This window comes from Lolium perenne, chromosome 2, assembly GCF_019359855.2.
Source record: "Lolium perenne isolate Kyuss_39 chromosome 2, Kyuss_2.0, whole genome shotgun sequence".
NCBI lineage: Eukaryota > Viridiplantae > Streptophyta > Magnoliopsida > Poales > Poaceae > Lolium > Lolium perenne.
Window position 1 is genome coordinate 274,976,521 of NC_067245.2, and position 16,486 is coordinate 274,993,006.

At 49.7% G+C, this 16,486-nt stretch overlaps 1 protein-coding gene across 1 annotated transcript; it reads left to right on the forward strand.

Annotated features, from left to right (window-relative positions):
* The first annotated feature begins 14,930 nt into the window (after positions 1–14,930).
* Positions 14,931–15,731, forward strand: LOC127329474 (protein TIC 55, chloroplastic-like). Its single transcript, XM_071825683.1, has one exon. It carries the CDS (start codon positions 14,931–14,933, stop codon positions 15,729–15,731), a length of 801 nt encoding a protein of 266 aa, XP_071681784.1.
* The last annotated feature ends 755 nt before the right edge of the window (positions 15,732–16,486 follow it).

The following is a 16,486-nucleotide window of genomic DNA, read 5'->3' on the forward strand; positions in this document are numbered from 1 at the left end:
CGGACAGCGACATGTGTATACAACTTGCAGGTAAGATCATAAAACAATGCATATCATCATGAAACAATAACATCTTCAGATCTGAGATCATGGCACTCGGGCCCTAGTGACAAGCACTAAGCATAACAAGTTGCAACAATATCATCAAAGTACCAATTACGGACACTAGGCACTATGCCCTAACAATCTTATGCTACTACATGACCAATCTCATCCAATCACTACCATCCCATTCAGCCTACAGCGGGGGAATTACTCACACATGGATGGGGGAAACATTGATGGTCGATGGAGAGGCGTCGGTGGTGATGATGGCGATGATCTCCTCCAATTCCCCGTCCCGGTGGAGTGCCAGAACGGAGTTTCTGGTCCCGAGACGGAGTTTCGCGACGGTGGCGGCGTACTGGATGGTTTCTGGCGGCTTCCACTTCTCGTCTCGCGTTTTTAGATCGAAACCCTTAAGTAGTCCAGAGGGGGGCATCAGAGGCTGGCCGAGGCACCCACACGCTAGGGCGGCGCGCCCCCCTACAGGTCGCGCCGGCCTAGTGTCTGGGGGGCCTGGGCCTCCCCCAGGCCTTCCCTTCTGGCTCCGTGATTCCTCTGGAAAAATAGGCCCTTTGACATAAATTTCGGGGATTTTCCTGAAAGTTGAATTTCTGCAGAAAAACGAGACACCAGGGCAATTCTGCTGAAAACAGCGTTAGTCCGTGTTAGTTGTATCCAAAATACACAAATTAGAGGCAAAACAATAGCAAAAGTGTTCGGGAAAGTAGATACGTTTTGGACGTATCAACCGCCCACGCGGCAAAGGAGGCAAGGGAAAGAACAAGGACAAAGAGGAAGATAGTTCCGAGGCGATGGATGAGGATGATGCTTCGCCGGATCCCAAGGAAGGATCCGCATCTAAAACCAACCCCTTCGTCAAAAAGAGCGCAGGCGCGTACCACACTTTCCTCGGAACCCCAACAGTCCACGCCAGCAAGTCAGCTTTTCGGATCCTGAACGCCACAGTCCCAGCTGTGCCGCAGTATGTCAGGTGGTCGGAAGTTCCGTGCACATTTGATAGACAGGATCATCCTACTATCGTGCCAAAAGAATGCTACGCCTTGGTTGTAAGTCCCCGCATCGACGACTATGACTTCTCCAAGTGCCTCATGGATGGCGGAGCCAGTCTGAACATTATGTACCTGGAGACTCTAGAACGGATGAACCTTACCAAGGAACAGCTCAAACACAGCAACACTGAATTCCATGGTGTAGTTCCAGGTAAAAAGGCGAATTCCCTTGGCAGCATCAGACTTCCCGTGGCCTTCGGCGATATTAATAATTTCCGCGAAGAGATGATCACGTTTGAAGTCGTGCCCTTCAAGAGTTCCTACCACGTCATCTTTGGCAGGCCCACCTACCACAAGTTCCATGCAAGAGCGTGCTACATCTACTACAAGCTCAAGATTCCGGGTCCCAATGGTATGATTACCGTATCCGGATACTACAAGAAGGCTCATGAGTGCGAGTTGGGCGAAGCCGCCTTCGCAGAGTCTGTGATATCTGGAGAGGAGCTGAAAGGCTACAGAGCCGCGGTGGATCCGACAGAGATGCAGACCACCAAGAAACAGATCTCCGAACAGAAAAACTCCTTCAAGGCCGCGATAGAGACCAAAAAGATCAACTTCAAGGAAGGGGATGCTACCAAGCAGGTCTCGGTTGGAGCCAACATGGACCCCAAATAGGAAGACGCGCTCGTCGAGTTCCTCCACGCTAACATGGACATCTTCGCATGGCAGCCTTCTGACATGTCCGGAGTACCAAGGGAACTCGCCGAGCACTACCTCAACATAAACCCGGGGGCTAAACCGGTGAAGCAAGCTATGCGACGCTTTGGAGACAAGAAGCGCCGCGCCATAGGAATGGAATTAGCAAAGTTACTAGAGGCAGGTTTTGTAGTAGAAGTTATCCATACTGATTGGGTCGCAAATCCCGTCCTTGTACCCAAAAAGAATTCTGAAATACTAAGAATGTGCATCGATTACTCCGGCTTGAATAAGCATTGTCCGAAGGATCCATTTCCCCTGCCGCGCATTGACCAAGTCATTGATTCGACGGCAGGGGCGGAACTTCTGTGTTTTTTGACGCATATTCCGGGTATCACCAGATCCGGATGAAGAAGTCTGACCAAAAGGCGACCCCGTTCATCACCCCGTTTGGCACTTACTGCTATGTTACCATGCCTTTTGGTTTGAAAAACGCAGGTGCCACCTACCAAAGTACGATGCAGCGGTGCCTAAAGGACCAAATTGGCCGGAACGTACACGCCTACGTCGACGACATCGCGGTCATGACCCGGAAAGGATCCGACTTGATCAGTGATCTCATAGAAACCTTTGAGAACCTCCGACGGTTCAAGATGATGTTGAATCCGCTGAAGTGCGTCTTTGGCGTTCCAGCCGGAAATCTCCTTGGCTTCATTGTCTCTAACAGGGGCATTGAAGTTAACCCGGAGAAAATCAAGGCAATCCTGTGTATCAAAAGGCCAACTTGTCTCAAAGATGTGCAACGACTAACTGGTTGTGTTGCAGCAATCAGCAGGTTCGTTAGCCGTCTTGGCGAGAAGGCGCTACCCTGTACAAGCTGTTGAAGAAGACAGACAAATTTGTCTGGGACGATGCAGCGAATGCAGCACTTCAAGGGTTGAAAGAAATACTTACCTCCCCACCTATCCTAGCAGCGCCAGAAGAGTCTGAGCCCATGCTCCTTTACCTGGCAGGTACAAACAGAGTCATCAGCCTCGTTATCGTGGTGGAGCGATAGGAAGAAGGACACGAGTATGGAGTCCAAAGGCCAGTCTACTATATTAGCGAAGTGCTTACGGAATCCAAACAAAGATAGCCTCACTTTCAAAAGCTAGCCTATGGAGTGTTCCTAGGTAGCAGGAAGCTGAGGCACTACTTCCAAAGAGCATCCAAGAATGGGCCGTGAGCAAAGCTCCGCTATCAACGATTCTCAACAACACTGACGCAACAGGACGCACAGCAAAATGGGGCATCGAATTATCTGCCTTCGACATCAACTACAAAGCCAGAACTGCGGTTAAATCCCAGATCTTGGCAGATTTTGTCGCAGATTGGACATAAGCTCCGGATATAAATTTGGAGCCGGAACCAGAAACATGGGTTATGCACTTCGATGGATCCAAGCAGCATCAAGGCTTGGGAGCCGGAGTCACCCTGAAGGCCCCTACCGAAGAAGAACTGCAGTACGTTCTGCAGATCCACTCCGAAGCTACAAACAACATGGCGGAATACGAGGCTCTACTACACGGTCTGCACATCGCTAAGGAAATTGGGATCAAGCACATCATTTGCTGCGGAGACTCCGACCTGGTGGCACAACAAGTAGCCGGAACCTGGAACGCCAGAAACTCCATCATGGTGTCTTACAGAGACGAAGTTGACGAGATCGCCAAATGCTTCCTCGGATACGAAGTCAAGTACGTTAGGAGAGACGATAACGCAGTGGCAGACATGCTATCCAAGCTCGGATCCGGCAGGAAACCAATTCCGCCTGGTATTTTCCTGGAGCACATACGGATACCCTCGGTGAAGGGCGCTAACCCGGAAAACCCAGATGTGGCAGTGTCTTCGGCTAGAGAAGTGATGGCTCTCATTCCGGCTTGGACACAGCCTTTCCTGGACTACCTCATTGATCAAAAGTTGCCAGAGTACGAGGTCCTCGCACGACAGATCATCAGACGAGCAAGATCCTACACAATCGTTGACGGACAGCTCTACAAACGAAGCGCAACAGGAGTATTTCTCAAATGCGTCTCCAATCAAGATGGCATTGAAATCCTCAGAGAGATCCACACAGGGGATTGCGGGCATCATGCCGCCCCCAGGTCACTCGTTGCAAAATCTTTTCGGTTTGGGTTTTACTGGCTCACAGCTAAAGAAGATGCTGACAAGCTGGTGAAGACCTACCGAGATTGTCAGTACTACGCTACTCAACCAAACGCTCAAGCCCAAGAGCTGAAGACCATCCCTATCACCTGGCCGTTCGCGTTCTGGGGGCTTGATATGGTTGGTAAGCTAAAGAAATCATCTCCTGATGGTTTTGAGTACCTCCTGGTCGTTGTTGACAAGTTCAGTAAGTGGATCGAGGCAAAGCCAATGAGAAAAGCCGATGGTGCTACAACACTAAAATTTGTCTGCAGCCTTGTGACGAGATTCGGCATCCCACACAGCATAATCACAGATAATGGCACAAACTTCGCACAGGGAGAACTGAAGGATTATTGTGATGATGTAGGGATCCAGCTTGACCTTGCCTCTGTGGCCCATCCACAATCCAATGGTCAGGTCGAAAGGGCCAACGGCCTCATATTATCAGGAATTAAACCACGCCTTGAAGAACCGCTGCGACGCGCAGCTGGAGCTTGGGCTGATGAGTTAGATTCTGTTTTGTGGAGTTTACGAACTACCCCTAACAGGTCAACCGGATTCACTCCGTTCTTCTTGGTATACGGATCCGAAGCCGTGCTCCCCTCCGACATCATCCACGATTCCCACGAGTTTCCGCCTATAATGAAGAAACTACTGACGAGGCCAGACAGCTATCTGTGGACCTGATAGAAGAAGCTCGGAATTTGGCTGACCAACGCTCCGCCATATACCAGCAGAAACTCCGATGCTATCATAGCCGTCGAGTTCGGAATCGCTCATTCATGGCTGGAGACTTGGTCCTCCGCCTTCGTCAGGTGAAAGACCATAAGCTACAATCTCCATGGGAAGGACCCTTTGTCGTTAGCAAAGTGCTCCACAATGGATCATACTACCTTGTTGATTTTCGGGAGTTAAAAGACATACCTGCTAATTGGCACCGGAAACGCAAGAGAGAGGATCCGGATGACATATACGACGAAACAGATCACCCCTGGAACATTGCACAGCTACGTCCTTTCCACACTTAGTAATTTTTTTTTCAGAATTACATACCAGGTAATAGTTATACATGATCAATGAAATAAAGCTTTTGGTTCACTCTTTGAGTCTTTTACCTCCTTTATTTGTTCATTTTTAGATCGTGTATGTTTTTCGACTAAAACCGCAGAGCTGGATATTTCTGCCTAGGCGTGTATAAAAGTTGTGATTTTCAAAATCGTCCTTTTCTGGACGTAAGCTTAAGTTTTCTGGTGGAAATATTTTCTGTTGCAAACTCATGGATTCCTGGTAGCGATTTCCGGCACCTACGCTGGGGGCTTGTTTCCGCGGTTATTGACGGACGCCATTGGGCTTCGTTGCCGCTGGCGAGCGTTTCCGGTTAATGGTCCTCCGGCTCGTGGAAGGTGAAGTGGGCAGGCCGGAAAACCTAAAACCAACACTTGCTTTCAAACAAAACGAAACATGCAGATAAAATTAACGGACAGCAGGATAAGTTATTTCAGCAGGATAAGAATTTAAAGTTATATTACAAACCCTCTCGGGTCCAAAATGATGCTTTGTTTTTCTCATCTTTTCGCAGGAATAAGTTTTTTACTTCTCCTTAGCCGGAGAAGTTTCCGCATTGACATCAGCCACCGGAGCATCTTTCTCTTCACCCTTGGCGGGAGAGGAGACATCATCGTCATTTTCTTCTCCTTCTACAGCCGGAGTTGCAGCGCCACCTTGGTCCTTGGAGCTTGTCCAGGTATACTGGCTTCCGGATTGAGGAGGTCTAGACTCCACCTCGCGTTCCTTGAGAAGCTCAGCTTCAAGGGGCTCGTCGGCTGGAAGAACCACCTTGTCATAAAATTCGCCGTGGCGAATTCTCCGGGCGATGCGGGTGTCGTAGCCGCTAACTGCATCCAGTAGTGCATTAACGTCCGCGTCCGGAGGAACGCTAGCAGTTACTATGTCCATGTCAAGATCCGGATTATGCGCAAGACACATAGCCAAGGACATTGCAGCAGCGCCCCGAGCTGACGATGCTTGCAGATCCACCACCAACTTCGGAAGAACATCCATCCTCTTGATAAGCTTGCGAACGTCGCAGGTTCGGCACTTCTTAATGGATAGGTTGTGATAGATCTTCCTGGAGGCGGAAATGAGATCCTTGCAATCCTCTCCGGCAAGCTGAAGTAGATCATCGCGCGGGAATTGGCTCCGACGTTCTTCGTTATATGCAAGCGGATCTGGAGAACGCAATTTTTGATAAGTATAACAAATTAAGCGCAACATATGCATTACTCTATGAGCTTCGAGGACATACCCATGAAGTCGGAGTTCAGCAGATCCCAGCATTGTTCTGCTGTCTCCATGTATTTCCGGAGTCCGCCAAGTTCTTTTTGCTCCTCCTTGATGGTTTCGCTGTCAGTTTTCTTCTTGAGCTGGAATTCACCCTCCTTTCGGATAAGCTCTGAGCTTTTCTCAGCAAGCTTTTTCTCCGCCTCTGCAAGTTTCGCCTCAAGATTTTTCTGGGAGGCGCGCAGAGTTTCCAGCTCGGAGGAGGCTGCAGTGAGGGACGAGGATGCACCTACTCAAAGATATGTAAACATCAAGTTTGAGATGCGGAACATAACCTACAGGCAAAAGAGAGTTGGAAACCAACCTTGGGCTTCTGACATCTGCTTTTTTTAGATCCGTGTTCTCTTGCTTGAACAGCTGGATCTTTTCCGCCTGACTGAGGGTAACGCGGCGCTGAAGAGCAATGTTTTTGTGCAGCTCGTAATGCAGAGCCTGTTGTTCCTGAAAATCCAGTCAATGCAGGAGTAAGTTCCACAAGTATTTTATGGTTAAGTCTTTATAAAGCATTGTTGCCGGAAATCTTTCCGCCATAATGCTTGGGGGCTACCACGACATTTAAATCTTCCTTCAGTTTGAGTTTTCTCTAAGTATCTAGACGCTAACTACACTAGTTTCCGCCTAAATACTTGGGGGCTACTGGGGAGTTATCTTTCGCTTGCAGATGAGCTTGTCGAAGAACTGGCCAGCTTCCTTTTTAAAATTCTGGATCTCCGACGTCTCGGCGTCAGGTTTACCCCAGGCGTTGTTCAGCATGGAGTTGAGCAGATCTTGCTCCAGTTCCCATTTTTCTGCCTCTGTGAGCTTGTTGAAAAATTTGGTGGCATATGCTTTGGGGGTGGAGGTAAGATCGGTCGGATCTCCAAAATTCTTCTGAAAAACGACCATGTCACTTGCCATATCCTCAGCTTTCCCCGAGGAAGTGATTTCCGCACCTTCTTGGCTGTGAGCTTCATCTTTAGGGGCAGTGCCTTTGCCTCCGGAGCTTTCACCGCCCACCTTCTCGCTGCTAACCGGAATTACTTCCGGAGCAGTTGATTTGGCAGGAGCGGGAGACTGCTCCGTCTGAGGGGGAATTTGATCCGCCTGAGGAGGAGACGGCTGGGGAGCGGCGTGTGAAGTACTTGGTGGAGCTGGTGTTGCAGGACCAACGGCAGGCGATTTCTTCATATACTTCGTGATGGGTTCTTGCACTTGGTCCGTGTGGCGGTGGTACTCGGATTCCTACAAGCAGGCAAAAGAAAAATATAAGTAACAAAGCTTACCAAGATAAAAGATGCACGGTACCCTGAAACTTACGTCGCGCCTGGAATGTTGGGACGCGAGCGCTTCCCTGCTGTCGCCAGCAGTTTGAGACGCTCACGCTCTGCCTTCTTGGAATCGAGCGGAGGCGGCTTGGTCACCTTGGGCTTCTTGGCGGAGGCCTCGCCGCTAGCTCCGGCTTCAGAGCCGGAAGCTTTGGCGCGGGGACGCTTCGAAGGTCGAGGGGCAGCCTTTCGGGTCGCTCGCTCCTCTTCCTCCTCAGGGTCCTCCGGATCCTCCTCCGCCGCGTCACCGCTGATAGGGACTTGAAGTATGTTGCGCAAATCTTCCTCTGCTAAAGTATCGAGCTGAGAGGAGGATTAGAAGAACAAGTTTAAATACTTTAAAGATATAAGAAGTTGAAAAACAGCGAAGGAGCAAGTGCTTACCGGAGGACACTGGTCGTGCGTGTTGATGTCCTTGATCAGTTCCGGGACCGGTTGGCCCCGGCCTATCTTCACCAGCGTCTTGAATCTCCTTTTGAGAGAGTCAGCCGGAAGATCATGGCGTGTTACCCGGAGAGGATCGTCCGCCCCAGTATATGCGCACATCATGTGTGCGTTGTACACTAGTAGAAAAATGGGCATCCATCTAAGCCTTTAGTACCGGTTCCCTTACGAACCGGTACTAAAGGGGGCATTAGTACCGGTTCCGTGCGAGGAACATCTATACCGGTTCGTTAAGGTCCTTTTATACCGGTTCGTGTTACGAATCGGTATGAAAGGGTTTGATCCCAGTTTCCAGGCGGAGGTGGGGCCAGGGCTGGACCTTTAGTACCGGTTCATCTAAGGAACCGGTACTAAAGGGTCTCTGCCCTATATCAGCGTGCGCGCCACCGCGCCCGACCCCCTGTATCTCTCATTTTTCTCATTCTCCTTCTCTCCTCTCACATTTCCAAATATTTTGCACCTCTCACACTCCAATAATCTTCATTTTTCTCAACCATTTTAACCAGATTAACGGCATACATCTATCCAAGGGTTAGCAATATCATCCTTCCTTCTGGCGTTCCTAATTTAGCTCATTTCTTTGGTACTTTTAACTCGTACTATTTTTCTAGTGCTAGCAAGGTGTTCAATGAAATGCCTAAGTTAGGGATTTTATTTTTTATATGCAATTTGAGCTGAAATTATGGTATGTTTTGTAGGTTTTAATTAGTATCATCCCCGTCCTCACCGCCGTCGATCGCCAGCGTCGTCCCCTAGCCGGCACGGTACCACCTAGGTGAGCCTCTTCTTTTTTATAAAAAAAATTTAGTTTTATGTGATGAACTTGAATATTAATTAAGTTGGTCACTCATATATCCACGATGTTGTATACTTAATGATTTTTGATATACATATAAAATGCAGATGAGTCGACAATGGATGTACGGTGACCGGTGCCATCCCGAGTTCATTAATGGCATGCATTATTTTCTCAACGTGGCTGAGGCAAACAGGCGGTCAAATGGTTTCATGTATTGTCCATGTAGTTCCTGTAAGAATATGAAGGATTACTCTACCTCAAAGACCCTTCACGTCCACCTGCTGGAGAACGGTTTCATGCCCAGCTATAATTGTTGGACCAAGCACGGAGAAAGAGGGGTTATATTGGAAGATAACGGAGAAGAAGAGGATAGTGACAACTATCCCTTATTCACTAAAGACGGTGATAGTAGAATGAGGAAGACGAAGCTGAAGAAGAGCCCATTTTCGATGAGCCGATTTTTGATGACCCGGATGACGATTTGGGTCGGGCCATTCTTGATGCGAAGATGAACTGCGGAAATGAAAAGGAGAGGTTGAAGTTGGAGAAAATGTTAGAGGATCACAACAAACTGTTGTACCCAAATTGCGAAAATGGTCAGAAAAAGCTGGGTACCACGCTGGAATTGCTGCAGTGGAAGGTAGAGAATGGTACTTCTGACAAGGGATTTGAAAAGTTGCTGAAAATAGTAAAGAAGATGCTTCCAGGGGAGAACGTATTGCCCTCTAGTACGTACGAAGAAAAGAAGGTTGTCTGCCCTCTAGGATTAGAGGTGCATAAGATACATGCATGCATCGATGACTGCATCCTCTACCGCGGGGAGTACGAGAATTTGAATGCATGCCCGGTATGTAGTGCATTGAGGTATAAGATCAGGCGAGATGACCCTGGCGATGTTGAGGGCGAGTCGACCCCCAGGAAGAGGGTTCCTGCGAAGGTGATGTGGTATGCTCCTATAATACCACGATTGAAACGTTTTTTCCAGAACAAAGAGCATGCCAAGTTGTTGCGATGGAACAAAGAGGACCGTAAGAAAGATGTGATGCTGAGACACCCCGCTGACGGGTCGCAGTGGAGAAAAATCGACAGAGAGTTCAAGTCATTTTCAGATGACGCAAGGAACTTAAGATTTGGTCTAAGTACAGATGGCTTTAATCCTTTCGGGGAGCAGAGCTCCAGTCATAGCACTTGGCCAGTGACTCTATGTATCTATAACCTTCCTCCTTGGTTGTGCATGAAGCGGAAGTTCATTATGATGACAGTGCTCATCCAGGCCCCGAATCAACCCGGCAACGACATTGATGTGTACCTGAGCCCATTGGTTGAAGAACTTTTAGAGTTGTGGCGTGATGAAGGTGTACCTGTGTGGGATGAGCACGAACAAAAGGAATTTAACCTACGAGCGTTGTTATTTGTAAACATCAATGATTGGCCTGCTCTTGGTAACATTTCAGGGCAGTCAAACAAGGGATACAATGCATGCACACACTGTTTAGGTGAGACTGACAGTAATTATTTGGGAAACAAGAATGTGTACCTGGGGCATCGTCGATTTCTTCCAAAACAACATCACGTAAGAAAAAGAGGAAAGCATTTCGGAGGTGAGGCAGATAACCAAACGAAGCCTACCCGCCCTACTGGGGAAGTTATATATGATATGGTCAAGGATTTAAAAGTGATCTTTGGAAAGGGTCCCGACGGACAATCTGTTCCGCATGATGTTGATGGACACGTACCCATGTGGACGAAGAAGTCGATATTTTGGGAGCTACCCTACTAGAAATTCTTAAAGGTTCACTCTGCAATCGACGTGATGCACGTGACGAAAAATCTTTGCGTGAACCTGCTAAACTTCTTGGGCGTGTATGGGAAGACAAAAGATACACTGGATGCACGGCAGGACCAGCAAAGTATCCACGAAGGAAACAACCTGAATCCAGAGAAGTATCAAGGTCCTGCCAGCTACGCTCTTGCCAAAGAGGAGAAGGAGATCTTTTTTGAAGTCCTGAGTAGCATCAAGGTCCCGTCTGGCTTCTCGTCGAATATAAAGGGAATAATAAACATGTCAGAGAAAAAGTTTCAAAACCTAAAGTCTCATGACTGACATGTGATTATGACACAATTACTTCCCGTTGAATTGAGGGGGCTTCTGCCAGAAAAATGTTCGAGTACCCATTGTGAATCTATGTGCGTTCCTCAATGCAATTTCTCAGAAGGTGATCAATCCACTTACTCTACAAAATTTACAGAAGGATGTGGTTCAATGTCTAGTCAGCTTCGAGTTGGTGTTCCCACCATCCTTCTTCAATATTATGACACATCTCCTAGTTCACCTGGTCGAAGAGATTGGCGTTCTCGGTCCTGTATTTCTACACAACATGTTCCCCTTTGAGAGATTCATGGGAGTCTTAAAGAAGTACGTTCATAACCATGCTAGGCCAGAAGGAAGCATCTCCAAGGGCTATGGAACAGAGGAGGTCATTGAGTTTTGTGTTGACTTTATTCCTGACCTTAAGCCGATCGGTGTTCCTGAATCGCGATATGAGGGGAGACTGCGTGGAAAAGGCACGCTAGGAAAGAAATCAACAACGTGTATGGACGGACATTCTTTCACTCAAGCACACTACACAGTTCTACATAATTCCATCTTGGTGGCTCCGTACAAAGAGGAACACAAGGATATCTTACGCTCTAAATACCCGGAGCAACGTGAAGATTGGATTGATGGAGAACACATGAAGACTTTCGGCGGTTGGTTGCAAACACGTCTCATGAATGTCACCGATGACGAGCAGCTGTACTTGTTGGCCAAGCAACCATCTTCTACTATATCGACTTTTCAAGGGTACGAGATTAATGGGAACACATTTTACACTTTCGCCTAAGACAAAAAGAGCACCAACCAAAACAGTGGTGTCCGCTCTGATGCAGAAGATGGCAATGGGAACAAGGTCACATATTATGGGTACATAGAGGAGATATGGGAACTTGACTATGGACCTAATTTCAAGGTACCTTTGTTCCGGTGCAAATGGTTCAACCTGAAAGACGGGGTACAGGTAGACCCGCAGTACGGAATGACTACAGTGGATTTCAAGAATCTAGGGTACGACACCGAACCATTCGTCCTAGCCAGTGAAGTGGCTCAGGTTTTTTATGTGAAGGACATGTCTAGCAAACCGAAAAAAAGAAAAGAAAGGCAATATGACACATCATACGATGAGCCAAAGCGGCACATAGTTCTTTCAAGAAAAAGAAACATCGTGGGAGTAGAGGACAAGACAGACATGTCAGAAGATTATAATAAGTTTGACAATATTCCACCCTTCAAGGTAAAAATTTACCCAAGCATCATCTTAAACAATGAAGATTGTCCATGGTTGCGTCGCAGTAAGAAGAAAGGGAAACAGACGAAGAAAACTCAGAAGACTAGCTAGATATAGGGATCATAACTTGTGTATCTCAATATGGAAATCACTTTTGTGTAATGATGTTACTGTATGTAAGATATTAACAATGGAGATGGTTGGCTTGTTTTACTAGTTAAGTAGCTTTCACGGGCTTGCAGGGAAATTTTTCCGAGGCGGAACTTCCGAATATGCCATATATAGGGCATGTGCACCAAGGGCATATTCGAGAAGTTCCGCCACGGGAGATTTCCCAACCCTTTCCCCAACATTGTTAGAGGAGATGGAGTCTTTCACGGGCTTGCAAGGAAATTTTTCCGAGGCGGAACTTCCGAAGATGCCATAAGGTGTGTGCACCAAGGGCATCTTCGACAAGTTCCGCCACGGGAGATTTCCCAACCCTTTCCCCAACATTGTTAGAGGAGATGGAGTCTTTCACGGGCTTGCAGGGAAAATTTTCCGAGGCGGAACTTCCGAAGATGCCATAGGGCGTGTGCACCAAGGGCATCTTCGACAAGTTCCGCCACGGGAGATTTCCCAACCCTTTCCTTCATCCATGGTGATGAAACTCTCCATCCATGTTGGCTTGTTGAGCTGCTTGCCATGGCGTATCGATGCTCCTTTTATAGGCACGGCGCCGCTTCTACATTGTCTTCTTCCTCCGACAGGGCATCGTGCACTACATGTTTTATCTCATCGAGCAAGGCATCCTTATCCTGCCGACAGCTTTAGTACCGGTTGCACCCACCAGCCAATACTAAAGGTTACCCACGCGTCCTTATCCCACCGACACTTTTGTTACATGACAGAAAAACCACCTTTAGTACCGGTTGCACCCACCAGCCGGTACTAAAGGTTACCCACGCGTCCTTATCCCGCCGACAATTTTGTTACATGACAGAAAAACCACCTTTAGTACCGGTTGCACCCACCAGCCGGAACTAAAGGTTTGCCACGCCATTGCGTTCCCGCCTATTTTCTTCCCGCGCTTTCCACCGGTTCCCGCCTCTGTCTTCCCGCCTCCGTCATCCCGCCTATATATATGTAGGCTTGGCCTCCATTTACATATCACATCTAGACTCATATCTGCAAACCTCATCATTCTCTCCCATGGCTTCCATCATATCTCTAACCCCCCGGGAGGTGGAGGCGCTTTGCGCCTTGAACTACCCCTGCCCGCCGGGCTACCGCGTCCCGACCGGCTGGTTGCTGAGCGTCGGAGGCGTACCGGTCCCTCCTGTCCCTCTAGGTGTGGCGCGCGAGATGGCCATCACGAACCACTACTACTTCGAGCTCACGCCAGAGCAGCGGAGGAATCCCCAGTGGCATCCTGACTACAGCCCGACTTGGGAAAGCTTCTTCATCAATCGGCGTGAGAGGGCGCTTGCCAGGCACGAGGAGGGCGGCCCACCTCCTTCGAACTTCACCGAGGCCGGCCGTCGTTTGTGGTGGCGCGGTCGGACTCTCCAGGGCGTCATGGCCTACCATGGCCCCCGCCTGCGCTACCCTCAGTCCCAGCCCACGTGTGCTCTCCCGCTGAGGTTCGACTACCGTGACCCCGATGCCAGCGACGATGATGACGGCGACTACGGCGACTATAGTGGCGAGTACTATAGGGCTAGGCACGAGTATGAATGAATGACTCCAACAGTCAAATCTGGCCATGTATCTTAATTTTCAGTTGAGCTATGTACTTTTAATTCGAGTTCAATCGTAATAAAATTTTATTCCCGCCCCTTTCTTTCCCGCCTTTTTTCTCCCACGCGCGGCGTCGTGGTGGGAAAATTTCCCGCGCGACGTCGGGGCGGGAAACTTTCCCGCGCGGACGGCTTCGTTGCGGGAGTAAAGAGAAGAAATAGAAAAGAAATAGAATTGAAAAGGAAAAGAAAAAATAAACAGAAAAGAAAAGAAAAAGAAAAGCAATAGAAAAAATAAATAGAAAAGAAAAGGAAAAGAAGAGCAATAAAAAAAATAAATAGAAAAGAAATAGAAAAGAAAAGAAATAGAAAAGCAATAGAAAAAATAAATAGAAAAGAAATAGAAAATAAAAGAAAACGAAACAGGAAAAGAAAAGAAAAGAAACAGAAAAGAAAAGAAAAGAAAAAGAAAAGAAAAAGAAACAGCAAAAGAAAAGAAAACAGTAAAAGAAAAAACAAAAACAAAAAAACCCTTTGGTACCGGTTGGTACCACCAACCGGTACGAAAGGTCTTTCGTACCGGTTGGTGGTACCAACCGGTACCAAAGGGGGGTTCGGCTCGATTTCACACTTGGCCGCGGGCAAAATCCCCAAATCGTTCACGCTGTCCCCAAATCCGCAGACGACGCGCGTGAAGACGAAGCTCCGCCGCTAGCTCGCCGTCGCCGTCGTCCACGCTGTCGCCGTCGACCGCGCCACGCTGTGCAGGCCGTCACCGTCGCCATCACCTTCGTCCACGGCGCCGCTCCTCTTCGCGCCGTCTGCAGGTATGTGCGCCGCCGGCCCGACCATCGCCTCCCTCCCCTTCTCTGGCACTGTCACCGGCCGCCGATGCGTCGCCACCGCGAGACCGTGGCGGCGCCGCCGCTTGCAACGCCGCGCGCGCCACCCGACACCGCTGGAGGCCGGTCGTCCGCGCCACACGCCGCCGCCCACCACCGCTCGACACCGCACACCAAGTGCTCGACGGAATGCAGCGACGAGGGCGAGGACGGCTGCCGATGGCCTTCACGACGACGATGCCGGCGCACGTGCCCATCTCGCACGACCGCACCGACTGGACGGCCAAGCGGGAGGACGCGCAGCCGCTGGCGTTCGACGTCGCCGAGCGCACCGCGCGCGGCTTCGCGGGCCACTGGTTCAAGGCGCCCTGCGTGCTCCGGTTCGAGGCACCCTGCGTGCTCACCAACACGCTCGAGTACACGGACAAGGACGGCAAGGAGCAGTGCTTCTCGGCGCACTTCCTGTGCCGGCCGGCAGGGCAGGGTAAGTCGATGCTGGTTGTGCGGTTTGGGTCCACGGCCACCTCGCCGCTGCTGAAGGTGATGCCCAAGTGGTACATGCACCAGAACGCGGGCAAGGTGTTCGAGCAGGACATGGGGTTCCTGTCGTCGCAGAACGAGGTGCTCATGAGGGAGAAGGTGCCCACCAAGGAGCTGTACCTCAACCTCCGGTCGTCCGACACCTGGGTGGCGGAGTACCGCCGGTGGATGGACAGGGCGGGGCACGGCATGCCCTACTACTTCGGCCACAGCACGCTCAAGGCGCCGGCGTTGCCGGCCGTCGTGGAGCAGGCGCCGGGGGGGGGGGGGGCCGTGGCGGGGATCTCCGCGTCGTTCCCAGCCAAGAGCGGCTCCTACAACGACTCCCTGAGCGCGGATGTGTGCCCCTACTACTGCTCCTACTCCGGGTACCACGACGAGCTGCTGTGGGCGGCGTCGTGGCTGCACCGCGCGTCGAACAACGCGACGTACATGGTCGCTGTGAAGCGGCGGAGCACGCGTACGAGCACGCGGTTGTAGAACATAGGAGATGCTTCGTAGAACAGACGCCACAGCTTCGGCTCGCCGGACGGTAGCTTCGGCTCGCTCAGCTTGCTAAATTATTGTCAATAGCTTGCAGCGCCGCCATACCAACATAGGAGATGCCGACTAGTAGCAGCGCCGCCGTATACTCGATGAGTCCAATCCGGCTAGTAGTAGCGCCGCCATACAATTTTAGAGCAACTTAATAATATTCCTATGGTCCAGAAAAATAAGAGGATGAACAACTTAATAGTAGCCTCGCCGATGCCGCAGACGCGCCCCGAAACCTCGCGTGGGAACATTGGAGCCGCCGCCGATGCCACCTCCCTAGAAATGCTATTGAAATGTGCCGATGCCACCGCCGCCGATGCCACCGCCCTACTTGGATGGGGGGCTTTGTATCGTTGTTACTGTTTTATAGCTTTCAACAAATGCTTGCTTGTGTTTTTGTTTGGCATATTCATTTCAAAAGGAGGGCATATGTGTTTGTATTTCACAGGATTATGCTATTAATTGCTTTCTTAATTTTGCAGTGACATTGAGGTTTGGAGGACGGCACCTTCGTCCGAGATGAGGAGGGGGAAGAAGCGGTGCAGAAATTGATCTATGATAGTGCCCGTGGTACGGAACCCGATGGAGATGACAACGAGTTCCAAGACTTTCTGAATGATTTCGGCGAGGGACTTGAGTCTGAACAAATTAGAAGAGACAACGAAGTGTCCATCACAAACTCCGGCGAGGTGTATATTTAT

Excerpts from the sequence above, each read along its gene's own strand:
- LOC127329474 (XM_071825683.1), top strand. The coding sequence starts at position 14,931 with ATGGCCTTCACGACGACGATGCCGGCGCACGTGCCCATCTCGCACGAC.